The 14,226-nt window shown below is 38.3% G+C and overlaps 1 protein-coding gene across 1 annotated transcript in view; it reads left to right on the forward strand.

Annotated features, from left to right (window-relative positions):
• The window catches only part of PRKD1 (protein kinase D1), a 311,163-nt gene that overhangs the window by 247,192 nt on the left and 49,745 nt on the right, over window positions 1-14,226 (forward strand). The window contains exons 5-9 of the mRNA XM_079769400.1: window positions 7,683-7,893; window positions 8,037-8,114; window positions 9,828-10,032; window positions 11,721-11,844; window positions 13,556-13,633. Coding sequence (XP_079625526.1) covers window positions 7,683-7,893; window positions 8,037-8,114; window positions 9,828-10,032; window positions 11,721-11,844; window positions 13,556-13,633 — 696 coding nt within the window. The remainder of the gene's footprint in view (window positions 1-7,682; window positions 7,894-8,036; window positions 8,115-9,827; window positions 10,033-11,720; window positions 11,845-13,555; window positions 13,634-14,226) is intronic.

Here is a 14,226-nt window from a genome sequence, read left to right on the forward strand (position 1 = left end):
CTTTAGCACTTAGCAAATCCAGATCACCTTGTATTCTTTTTTTTTTCTTTATTGATTAAGGTATTACATATGTGTCCTTATCACCTTGTATTCTTAATGAAATTATATGTTATTACTCTGTGAGCTTTCCCAATTGCTACAAACAAGAAGAAATGGATTCTTCACTCTAAAATACATTTTCATCACCACTAAGCAGGGAGCATATTTCCGCCCCTGTCCTGTAGCAATGCTTTTTATTGGTATAAAAAGGTGCTGATTAGCTTTTACTTATGCTCTGTATTTAGGGTATCCAATTGAGGAGCCAAACTCATTTATAAATCTGGCACACTTGGCAGGTAGTTCAAGGGATACAGAATCAGAATTGCAGCAGAATAGCACTGAACAATCTGAAACTCATCAAACACCCTACCGGCTACTCAGTGAAATATAGGGCATGGAAACATGTGTGTTCCTATGTGACCTCCGTTCCCTGGGGGTCTTCAAACTTGTCCATTGCCCAAGAAATCATCCTGGAAATTCCATGACTTCCCATTGAGGAGTAGTGTGTAGTGTTGTTGAAAGGAGCTGATTATTTTTACTTCAGCAAATAGTCTGCATCATACCGAACATTCACAATGGTGTTTTACTAGCAGCGACTATGAGTAGGGTTAGATAATCATTTCCAAGTGAGATAAAGAGGTTTCAGAGTGTATAAAAAAGATTTCTACGCAGTTTGAAGATTGGGAGCGCTGAGTCATCTTAAGCAGAATTGTAATGGCCAATAATACTGAACATGGTCATTGCATGGCAAGACTACTGCAGTGTTCACACCAAATGTCTTCTTCAGGAAACTGCTTTTCTGAATGTCCCCTGCACCTCCACCATCGATGTGGTTTATCTTTGCTGCAAACCTTCATATATATGGGCACTTGTTCTGTGTGAGGCAGTATTGCAGCGGTTGGTGATATGTGATGAACAAAATAGTTAAGATCCTCTCTCCATGGAATTTATATTCTTTTACAGAGCTATGGTAAAAAAAACAAAACAAAAAAACCCAAAAACCAATAAGCAAATAGGTAAATAAGACAGTTGCAGACTGCAGTATTGACTCATGAAGAGACGGGATTATGTGCCAAAGAGTGAACAGGGAATGGTCAGTAAGTTAGGTGGTCTGGGGGTCTCTTGGAGAAGGTGCCATGTGAACTGAAATCTGAAGAATAAGGCAAAACCATGCGAAAGAGCACATGCTATTGTGGATAGTAACTATTATGTTGTGTCCAGAATTCTATTAAATAGTAAATTCATTGGGCTCAGATAGTAATATTTAGGGTCTTTATATGTCCTGCAGCATCTTAATTGGGCCTTGAGGAGGGGTTTGCCACGGGGAACACTTCTTAAATCAGATAGAGCCATCTCGATGGCAGGAGGAGAGAACTAGTGTAAGGTATTGTTCTGCATAGTTCTTTGAATGCTGTTAGTTCAAAATGCTAGGGATCTTAAAATTCCTGGAATAAAGGACTAGTATTTGGTTGCATCTGTTTTCACACAGTTGTGCTAGTACCTGAATAGGAAAGTAGGCAGCCAGCTGAGTGATGCTTATACAATAGAAGCTGTTTATTCAGTTAGTCATTATGTTCTAGAAAACATGTGTGACTCATATGCTATCCTCTGAGCACAGACAGGCTGGTTCAAAGTCTCTTCTGTAGGTCAAGGTTAAAGGATTCACAATATTTTCACATTGCATTTTGGCATGTAGAATATACTGTTAATTATCTTCACTGTTTCCTATGAACTCTTCCTTCATGACTTAAATGAGGAGAAGAAAATACTTTCTATTTTTATATTGGTATAAAACCAGGGAATATGAAAGCTGAGAGGGAATATGGAGAGAGAAATTGTTATCAGCTAGAGCAAGAATACCTGAATTCATAGGTCTGGAACTTAACAAGCTGTATGATCTCGGACAAATGACTTAACCTCCTTGGGATTCGGTTTTCTTATCTGTAAAAGGGGGATCATAACATGAGTGGTCATGGGGTTTAAATGAATTAATGCATGTAGAGGGATATGAAAAGAGTTTGGCACATATGAAAGTTATAAAAAGTGTCTCATGCCTTCCTAGTTCAAAGGTCAGACTCCCCATGAACCAAATTTGTTACCCAAATAAGTTGACTGGCAATATTTAATTTTTTTTTAGTATTACCTACATCTTGAAATGGAGTTGTTTCATAAAACAGTTGGATTTTCTGCTTCTTTTGAAAAACTAAGAAGAGGTCTGGAGGCACTGGGTTTACGTACTGACATGGCAGCTATTAGCAGTGTTTGAGCAGTGGCCATCCCTTTTATATTGAGCCTATCCTCTCCAATTTCCTACAGTCCACACCATTTTCTATGCCTCCTTGACACTGAGGGACCACCTATTAAAATGAACATATTTGAGCTTGCTACCTTTCTCTTTCCAGAGCAGAAGAGTTCTACACAGATTCATGTTGGATAGACCAAGTAAGGGTCAGGATCAGGAAGAAGATAAGTTCAAAGAGCAGTTATAGTTGTAGCCAATTGTACACTCTCAATAAAGCAAATCTGTAGAAGTTACAGTCCATGTAATATTAAGTTATTGAATATGCTTATATTACAGCCTGTATTTTAAATATCTCTATTGAAATGTCTTGTCCATTTTATTCCCAGTCACTGACTTCCTGAAAACATTCATTCTGATGAGTACAAGCAATGCTTATTTTTTATTAAGTACCAGATGTGTGTTTTCATTAACAGAGCACAAATATTTTAAGACACTATCCTTCCCTTAGAAATTTATTGTCTGATGATTGAGAAAGCACCACAAAGAATTGTCAATGCGTATGCTAAAATATTCTGTATGTTTTTTGTTTCCTTTAACTCAAGGTACAGTTTATGTCACCCAAAATCCAGTCCCAATGTGGGGCTGTGAAATGAATTTTAGTTAATAAATATAAATATTTTAATACTGCAGAAGTTTTCATTTGAACCATGTTTATAATTGTTTGGGTTTTTTTTTCTATTGATCCTCACCTGAGGATATTGTTTCCATTGATTTTTAGAGAGAGAGAGAAACATCAATGTGAGAGAGACATATGGATTGGTTGCCACCCAAACCAGGGATCAAATGTGCAACCCAGGTATGTGCCCTTCCTTGACTGGGAATCAAACCCAGATCCTTCCACCCTCAGGTTGATGCTCTAACCACTGAGAAACAGGCTATTGTTTTGTGTGTGTGTGTGTGTGTGGATGTGTGTTTTAATTTATGTATTTGAATCATGCATTTTGTAAAGTGACTTTTATCTCTCAGGAAATACCATGTTTGATCTCTACATATGTAACAACAAGCAAACCACAAGTTAAGGCGACTTTCCCCCCTCTTTTTCTAGCTTTGCTAATGAAGAGAATTTGTTTTGAAGTGGAATATGCCTTGGTTCCAAGTCCTGTTAAATGTTTAAAGACTTGCTGGCAGTTGGAGTTTCCATAATGTAATCTAAGCAATCATTTCCTGGGAAGGTTCCCCGCTTGCTGAGTCATTCCTTTAGCATACCAGTTTCAAAAACAAAGTCAGTCTCTGCAAAGCAGGATGCACTGTCTCGGGAAGTAGGTGTCCAGTGCATGTAGTTTTCACCTTGGCAGTCCTTTCAGATGAAACACTATTAGCATAAGGATGTTGCAGTTCCTTCACAAGACCACAGCCTTTTAACCAAATTTTAATCTCTCTAATCTTTACTCTGTTTAATCTCTAATTCTACCTTTAAATTTCAGCTTTCATCACTTTTCTGTTCTCATATTCTCTCACACCCTTGGTAAGATTCCTCTTGCATTGAGAACACAGAAGACACGGTCATATCTTTTATCATCTATAATTTGCTAAATCAAATCATTTACATACAGCCATCCCAATACCATATGTTATGATAATGTCAGTTCTCACAAAAGTTCCACGCATACCTGTAATTTGATCCAAACTCCTCAACTCAGGAAAAGAACAATTTGTAGGACCCATGACTAATGTAAAAATGAAACATTTTGGAAGCATATCCTCCTGTATGCTTACTGTAATTATGGAGAAGGGCATTTTAAGTTTATTCTGCAAGTTCTGAGCCAGTTTTGCTCTGAACATAATAATGAAGTAGTATAAAACAAAGCGTAGTTGTTTCCTTTCCAAAGCATTTTAACCTTCCTGTAAAATAATAACAACAAACAAAAACAGTCATCCTGTAGATATCCCAAGTTCACACAGTGCCAAAGCAGAACAGCAAGTAACAGTGAAAATCAATTTAATTAACTTAGTAAACCTAATAAAACCTTTACTAGTGTTGATGAGAAATGAAGAATTTTCTTATTACCAGAGTCTATTTTAAAGAAATGTCTTACTTAAAATTCTAAAGTACTGTACACATTATAATTAAGCATACAAATCAGGAAACAAGTAAAATGAAGTGAATGAAGAAATAACACAGTGCTGTATCTCTTCACTTTATATAATAATGCATGACATTTTTTTTTAAAAAAGCCATGGGATGGAAACTCTGGACACTGGCTTTGCTTTTAGCTCTGCTGGATCCCCAGCTGCACCTGTTCCAGGACTTGTTTCAGGAAAATGGGACTTTGGAAACTGAGGAATATATTTTCACACAAACAAAGCTTTCTACCACATCTCATCTTCATGTGGGGTTCTCCAGTAATTCTTATTCCAGCGGCACCCCAAGAATCCCACTCCCACTAGCAATGGAGAAAATCCTTAGAAATGTTTGGTTTGTGTTCCATCATTGGAAATATTTAAAGAGATAATCGCTGATGACAGAAATGGTGGGTCTTAAACATTTATATAAATAACTAGAGGCCCGGTGCATGGAATTCATGCATGGGGGGTGTCCCTCAACCCGGCCTGCACCCTCTCCAATCTGGGACCCCTTGGGGGATGTCCGACTGCCGGTTTAGGCCCAATGACCTTCCCTGCCGGCCTGATTGCCCCCAACTGCCCTCCCCTGCTGCGACCTGCCTCCTCCGCCGGGACCGGCCTCCTCCGTGCCGTGCAGAGCCATGGGATCCCCAGGCCTCACCGTGTGGAGCGGCCATCTTGTGGCAGCCATCTTGTGATGACATCGTGTGAGGGTGTCACACGAGGGCATGACATCACCTAGGCTTTTATTATATAGGATGATAAATACATATCATAGAGCAATAGCCTGATTTCATAGGCTTTTGTTTTTGTTTGTTTTATAATTCGTTATATATCAATGATGGCCCTGTTTTACATTTTGATTGAAGAATGGATAAATACCTCAGAAGCATTTACAAAGTCATCAGATAGTGGCACAGTGTTCTTTTTTGTGTTTGCTTCTTAGATTTGCCGCGTAATAGGGAAAAGCACATGTAAACGAATGTGTGCACACTCCCAAAACATTGAGCATATAATTCTGCAAACAAAACTTCAGAAGGTTTCATCACTCTTCCTTTCCCCAAAGTACTTACCTAATAAATTAAACTACCCGATCTCCTTCCAGCAATAAATTAGTTCCCACATGAGAAGTCACCATCTAGCACCCTGTCTCAATATTTGAAAATTCTACTTTATCATATGGAACTATAGGCCACATTGAAAATTACTAATTACGTTTGGAACTTTAAAAAATTTTAATGATAGTATTGTGGATCGTGTTGCTAGCTAATTGTAATTTTAAGATGTCATGAACGACAGGAGGGCACTCTTTATTAATGCTAGTAAAATCTTAAATTGCTATTACATCTTAAATGCTAATTATGCAGGGATACATGTGGCCGTGGGCATCTCATCATTGCCTGAATGTGTGTGCAGTACAGAGTCTGGGCACAAAGGAACAGCCAGTTTCTTTTCCCTAAACTCACTTCTTATAGTTTATGGCAGTGTATATATGAATGTTACTATGTTGGATGAGAAGAAAACTGTCAGTTTAAACAGATTGCCTCTTACTCTTCTAAGTGAATTTGCCCCATGGTATAGTAAATAGTCTTATGTCGAACTGGCTCTGCTAACAGCCTAGAATTAGGTATCTTAAATTAAGGAAAATAACTGAAGAGTGATGTGGTCAAGTTTTCATATGATTTTCCAAATCTGAGAACATTTTAAGTCTGCTAAGAAAGTGTGACATCAGGTCAGCTTTTATTCTGAGTGTTGAAACTTTCCAACTATGGAAAAACATCACTTTTCATTTTAGTCTGTGCCTAAAACTCGCCTGTTGGCTGCAGTTCCTCAAGAAGGACACATGAAACAGGGACCTAACCCCATGGACTTAATTATTTTTCAATCCCTAAGATATTTCTTCAGTATGTTCATGATTCTGGTTTGGCAGGCCTTGGCCCATCTTTATAAGTTCCCCAGACGTCTCTGCAGGAGCTGAGCCTTTCCAGAGTGATTATATTTTATAGTTTTCTTTTATGGAATTGTAATTCTAACTGTAACTATAGTCATAATAATCTTAACTAGAACCTCATATCAAAATTTTTTTGTTGCAGCTAGTGAATTTGCAAATCAAAATTCCCCCACTTGGTAATAAGCAGTATTAACCTTTTGGTGAAGACAGGGATAGAAATGGATGGAAATTATATGTAAATATGATTTTTTCATCTTGTCAGAATCACTCCAAATTAGAAATTAACTGAGTAAGATGATAATACAGTAATTTTGGCTTTACTACTTACTAGCATTTGACACAAAATAATTTATTTAAACTTTATGAGTTGTGATGCCTCAACTATAGATAATAAGGCCTATCTGATCTTATGACACCTAACACAATAATTACTCAGAATAGAAGCTTAATGAGTGAGATAATTATAACAAGTATTAAAAAGTAATTTAATTTATCTTTTATTTTGATGATTTCCAAATACATTTATTCTGATGATTCCCAAGTATGTTTCCATGATGTCAAGAGATACCATGAAATTGTCCAAAACACTGAAAACAGTTCATTTTAATTTGTTTAATTTTTAAAACATATGCCTTGGGTTGATTAAGCCCAAAACGAGAGGCAAGAGTGCACAGAGATATAATTGTAACCAGAACACCAATATTTGTGTGTCTTGTATAGTCCACCAGTTTCTGTGTTTTCTAATTATAAAAAAAAAGATAGCATAAATTACATCCTTTATTTTCATATGGTTGAGATACTTTTAAATCATACTTTTTCCTCTGAGTGAATCCAAAGAAATTGTAGGTGTTTTTCAGATGAAGTACTATGTAGGGTAGACCTGGTGGGACTGACTTTTCATTTTCTATCTTCCTGAACTGCTTATATCTTCTAACCATGTGCATGGAATACTATAGAAAATGTCAATGAAGTAATTTGCACAGTGGGGTTAAGGATCTTTTTTTTTTCAACTCTATTTTCCTGTCTTAAAGTTATTATATTACTTTTAGAAGCCAAAAATTTGTGTAAGTTCTAGAAATCAGGTTCAAATATTCTGATTTCCACTTCTCTTCATTTCAAACTATAAAAACAAGGTAATTCAAATAAGAAGTAAAGGGATGATAAATACATTCATGAACAGAAACAGTTTTGCCTTATATAGCTCATATTCTTAAGGATCAAGCCACTAAATACAATAGTAAAACAAAATGTGTTTAAAATGCATGAAGATACCAATCAAGTACTCTCTTCCATTTTAATGTTCTTTATGGCTTTTCAAACCTATAGCAAAAGTCACCATCAGAATCATTTATTGGTCGAGAGAAGAGGTCGAATTCTCAGTCATACATCGGACGCCCCATTCAGCTCGACAAGATTTTGATGTCGAAAGTGAAGGTGCCGCACACGTTCGTCATCCACTCGTACACGCGGCCCACCGTGTGCCAGTACTGCAAGAAGCTGCTCAAGGGGCTCTTCAGGCAGGGCCTGCAGTGCAAAGGTAGGGAGGCTCCTGCCGCCGCGTCTTCACCAGCCGGAGGAGATCCTTAGCCCTCCTCCATCTGAAATTACCTTTCTTTGTTTGACAACTCACCCGCTGATGAATTCTTGGTTTTTGTTTTCTTTTAAAATCATTGTGATTAGATTGCAGATTCAACTGTCATAAACGCTGTGCACCAAAAGTACCCAACAACTGCCTGGGCGAAGTGAGCATCAATGGAGGTGGGTACAAACCAGCAGTCTGTCTCAGAGGCTGCCATCCCAGCACATCGGGTTTTGATAAAAACCAAAGAGATTATCTCTGTTTTCACACGGGGAACAGCCAGTATTGGAAAATTTGGATTCCAGAATTTCTTCTCCAGTTGTCCTTTTGAATACACCTCTCCCAGTTTGTTTGGAAATGGAGAAAGTGTTGGAATGTTGGAACACCTACAAGTTACAACTGGGTGTCTCTTCCCCCCGCCCTCATTCCAAGCACTGAGACCAAGGTTACTTTTCATCCCTGTTGGTCAAGGGAGGGAAGACACAGAGACTGTCCCATCCGGAAATAATCTCCCTCTTCTTCTTCCACCAGCTCCTTTCATTACACATGTGCCATTAACCTGAAACTTTAATAATAAAAGGAACTTTAATTCAGCCAATTAAAAATACATGTCATTTTCTACATTTTGGAAGTATTCCTTTGGGAAAACTCTAGCTACATAAATTAATTTTGAAAGATTCTTTAAGAAAAATGCCATGTCTTAAAGGAACAGCTCCCATTTCATTTCCACGTAGTATTCCTCATGAATTCTGAGCAAAGTAGTTGACTCTCTATCTACCCCAGGCTAACTTTTTCCATAGATAGTGGACTGCTTTCTACCTTCAGTCTCATCTCAGTTTTCTGATTCCTCTGGAAAGAAAAATGGTGATACAAGACCAAAGAGACAAGTCTGTTTGTTTGTTTGTTTGTTTGTTTATTTATTTATTTATTTATTTATTGTGCTAAAACACTGAAGAACAAGTGATTATCTTTCTCTATAACTTTCTTCTCTAGAAGAAATACCTAACTACTAGAAGAAGGGAATTCTCTCCAGGCGAACATTGCCAGATTAGTTTGTGCATTGGAGATTTGTGCATGAATTAACCGCCAAAATGGAGAGCTTGGCCATTTTCCCACTTCCTGTGACGTGTGGTATGGACTTTGTTCCGACCCAAAAAAATGTTAATGTACTCTTGATAACTACAACTAATGGGGGAAAGTGCCATTTTTTATATTGTTAATTTCTTTGAAATTGTATTTTCCCAGACAGTCAGAAAAATCTGGTAAAATGTGAATTTTCTAAGCTTGGCAGGCTAGGGTCTCTGATCAGTTTATTTTCTAATTTTAAAATAAGTACTCTATATCAGTAAATGGTTATAATTTATTACTATCAACTGGGTAATTCAATATAACTTCAAATATTCAATATCTTAGGTATTTAAAAAATGCTTCTTATGTGACCAATTTCATATATTGGAATCCATGACTTAAAAAGAATCAATGACCCTGAGAAGTTTTGCATGTGAAAGTTTCCCTCATCTACCCAAATATCTTTTTTTTCCCCCACCAGGGCTGGGAAATTGAAATACTATCCATTTCTACTTCACTTTTGCCTGGTATCATTTTGCTTCCAAGCACTTCGCTTCTATCTCACCCTTGCCTTTCTTCTACGGCTCTCCATGACTTTCCATGTTTTTTAGGCATAACAAATAAGCATCTGCTTGCAAATTATCTATTCGTCCTCTCATAAATTCAGATTCTTATGAACAAAAATTTTAAAAACAGGAAAGATATATTCTTCAAATAACTACTTTTTTGGGGTTTCTGGTTGATTCATTTTAGAATTGCCTTTCTCTTAGGCTCTGGCTCCAGGGTTGCAGGCTTATCTTCACAGGTGTCAACAATTTTTTTAGATTTGCTCAGCCCTGGGGCAGAGTCTGACGTGGTCATGGAAGAAGGGAGTGACGACAATGACAGTGAGAGGAACAGTGGGCTCATGGACGACATGGAAGAAGCAATGGTCCAGGATGCTGCGATGGTGATGGCAGAGTGCCAGAACGACAGTGGGGAAATGCAGGACCCGGACCCAGACCCGGAGGACTCCAACAGAACCATCAGGTGAGGGCTGCACTCGCAGGCTCGGTCCAACAGTGGACCTCCAGCTGATATTTTAATCTACTACAAAAGGAAGTTCTAGTGTGTGCTTAATTTGTTCACGAATGAGCTGTGTTTGTAGAGGATAGAGAGCCTTTGGAGCTAGGAAATCAGGATCCCTTGGAGAAGTGTAGTTTGCATCCTTTTCTAGCATGGCCTCAGTCTTTGACCCACTTTTTCTCTTCTTTTTTTGCATGTGAGGGATTCTCATATTTGCCATCCACAAATTTACTACTAAATTAATGTTTATGCAAAGCTTATTGTGTAGAAACACAAAGATTGGGGATGCATCTCAGCCGTTATTTATTTTATAGCTGGTCCCTATTACAAATATCACATATGTCTACACTTTACTTTCAGAAGTATATGAAATTTTATAGTTGTGATCTAGCCATCTATATTTTTAAATTACTAACTGATCTCCATTTTTTTATATCTGGGGTCAGCACACTCTGGGCAAATCAGGATGCTGCCTGTTTTGTAATAGTTGTATCAGAACATGGTCATGCCCATTCATAATGTCTGTAGGCACATATGCTCTACAATTGGCAGAGCTTAGTATTCTGCAAAGGCTAAAATATTAGTTACCTGGCCCTTTACAGAAAATTTGCCAATCTCTAATTTATAAGTGTGTTCAAACTTTTGTGTCCATTTATAAATGCCGTATTCATTGCCAAATTGAAATTGTCCATCAGAGGAAAGCAATCAAATAATGATATTTTTTCCATTTAATGGATTAAAGCATATTTCTAAAATATTGGAAAATATTAGTCTTATGGCCCACCTGTCTTTTGAAGGTGTACATTTCTTTAGTATCGAAGGGGGCTACTAGGTGGTGTGCTTGCATGGATGCATGTGGGAGTAAGAAGGGAAGAGGACACAGAGACAAAAGGAAAGAGAAAGAGATAAAGGATTGGCATAATTCCATGAGGAATGGTTATTTAAAAAACAGTTTAAACAGCTTTTAATTTTTATGAAACTTTTCAGAGACTCAAATTCATGTGAAATGCTGTTATCTATAAATGATCAATATTTTTCCTGTAATCTATATATATAAAAGCCTAAGTGACCAAACGACTGAATGACCGAATGGCTGGTTGATTGGCCGCTATGACACACACTGTCCACCAAGGGGCAGACGCTCAACGCAGGAGTTTGCCCCTGGTGGTCAGTGCGCTCCCACAGCCAACCTCCTGCAGCTGGCCAACCTCCCGCGGTCCTTCCCTCTGTGAGACGGCCCCAGTTGGCTTCGATCACCAGCTAGGCCGAGGGACCCCACCCGTGCACGAATTCATGCACCGAGCCTCTAGTATGTAATAAGTAAGCAAATAAGCTGTCATGAATTTTGTGGCCTCAAGACACTAAGACAGTAATCTACCTGGTATTTACCCGAAACTGAACACCACAGAGGTTAGCCTGGAGATGAAGGCACTTATTATCCTGCCTTGGGATTTTTCGAGTGTACATGTGACGTGCCTATCACTCTTCAGAGTAATCCAGAAGCTGAGCCATGGTACTCTGACAGTACATTTCACCAAAAATGGGGTGTGAAATTTTTCTTACTTTCACTTGGAAATAGCTGAAATAGTTTTATGCAGGAAAAGATTTCTTTCAAAAAGCATTTATTTCCTGAAATATTTTGACTTTTCAAGTCCATCAACAAGCAACAACATCCCGCTCATGAGAGTCGTGCAGTCTGTCAAGCACACGAAGCGGAAAGGCAGCACCGTGATGAAGGAGGGGTGGATGGTTCACTACACCAGCAAGGACACACTGGTAAGGCGCCCCGTGGGCATTTCTCTCAGGTGTGGCTCGCTTTCACACGAACGCCCGTGAAGATGTGGGATGTCTAAGTCACCAGGAGCACACTCCCTGCAGGCGTGGACTGGATCGGGTGCAGCACTTCAGCAGTCTCTGGGTGTCGGAGGTAGCTGAGCAGCAACTAAGTTAGAAAAAAGTGTAGACAGCAGTCTCAGGGAAACAAATTACTTACCTCCGTTACTCGGGATGATCTTCAGACAACTTGAATGCCCACCTGCCATTCATGACATGAAAACGACAGTCTATGCTTTCAGAATGCTCCTCTGTGATTCGGAATTTTTTAAAAATAATACTGCATTTTAGGGAGAACAAAACAACAATGCAACTATTATATTCTTGTTAAATCCTTAAGTGTTCACTTAAAAACTGTCTTCAGGAATACAGTAATCCTATACTTTTTTAGATAAAAGACAACACATTTTATTTTATTTTTTAAAATATATTTTATTGATTTTTTACAAAGAGGAAGGGAGAGGGATAGAGAGTTAGAAACATGAGAGAGAAACATCGATCAGCTGCCTCCTGCACACCTACTACTGGGGATGTGCCTGCAACCAAGGCACATGCCCTGACTGGAATCGAACCTGGGACCCTTCAGTCCGCAGGCCGACATTCTATCCACCGAGCCAAACCAGCTAGGGCAAAAGACAACACATTTTAGTTTTTCTCAGTTACCGGTAGTGTTTTCATCATTACTTCCTATCTGTAGTATTCCCATTATTTCATTAGATAAACACCTATAACCTAATTATTTATAATCTCAACCTTCTGTGCTGGAGAAAGATATGTATGACCTAATATAGGACTCAACTGAACACGATATAGCTTTTCCTAGACATGGTGTCAAATATTTAAAGCATATTTTATATATTTGACTGGCCTAAAATTGGTTGTAGAAGAGACCAAGAATAATGCTGGGGCTTTTGAGTCTAAAAAAGTGAAAATACACACACACACACACACACACACACACACACACACACACACACTACCACCACCACCACCACCACCACCACCACCACCACCACCACCCCAAAAATGGAGATGTACCTAGAGGGAACAAGGACCTGATAACCAAATCATTAAGTTTAGAAATCTGTAGAGAGCTTGAGATAAGGTAAACTGATTTGATACAGTCCCCTGACTTCTATGCCATGGAGTCAACCCTACCATCCAACAAAATAGTCTTCAGTTCTGTTGTAACATTCAGAATTCTTCAGTCTCTAATTGAAGCCAGAGTACCTGGCTGGATCAACATGGTATTCCTTATGTTCTTAAAATAATGAGAATGTATGAACTTTGTATCTCCTGTTAAGCCTTTCTATTTTGTTACAGAATAAAAATCCACTTTTAGCTATTCAAGCAGTCAAATAAATTTTAAAAGGGTATTTTCTATTTACTATTATGCATGTACTAAATGCCATGCCCTACTCTATTCTGTGTGAGAATAATACATCACCTCCTTTATTGCTTATAACTCTGATGTAGACATGCAAACGTATCACACATTTGCTAAATAGTCACTTTCTAGAGTATGAAATTGACTGTGAGTCTTTCATGCACTTTCCACCATCAAATCTTGTCCCCACTGGGAAATGGTTTTATTTTATCCATCGTAAATATTTTGAAGGTTTTTAAAAGATCCTGAATCTAACTTCTGTTTCAGCGGAAACGGCACTATTGGAGATTGGATAGCAAATGCATTACCCTCTTTCAAAATGATACCGGAAGCAGGTACTACAAGGTACGTAAGGGTGGCTCTCTCCTTGATTGGACTCTCACACTCTATACATAGAGTATCAGAAATGCAAAATACATCCAACAAGCATGGTCGTTTGTGTGCTTGCTCTAAGAGATAATCTTTCTTCTCTGTAACTTACAGTTTTGGAGGAGTCAGGTTGTGACCCCATGATAGCCTTTGGCGAATCTGACATTTCCCCGGGGGAGTGCTTCTGGCCCCATGGACTGATGGTGGGGCAGGAGAAGCTAATTCCTTTATCAGAAATTTTAGCAGAGATGTGTGATTTGAACAGAAAAGTCAAGGTCATAGCAAATTAGCTAAAAGTAATTTCTGAAATCCACTATATCCAACTTTTTTTGCTTTTGCTTCTTCATTTTTTTTTCCTTCTACAGCCTTGCAGCATCACTGGGAGTAGTTAAGAAACCTTGTCTGATTTCTCCTTGCATTGTCAATATTCATAAGGAGCACTTTGCAAAAGTTTGGCAGCAATTTTCATTCTCTCTCTCTCTCTCTACATGAAATAATACAGATGTGGAATAATGTATCACCCATTAAAACAGGTTCCAAAAGAAATTCAGAGTGAAAACAGTTTATAC

The sequence above is a fragment of the Cnephaeus nilssonii genome, assembly GCF_951640355.1.
Source record: "Cnephaeus nilssonii genome assembly, chromosome: 4".
In the NCBI taxonomy this organism is placed as follows: domain Eukaryota; kingdom Metazoa; phylum Chordata; class Mammalia; order Chiroptera; family Vespertilionidae; genus Cnephaeus; species Cnephaeus nilssonii.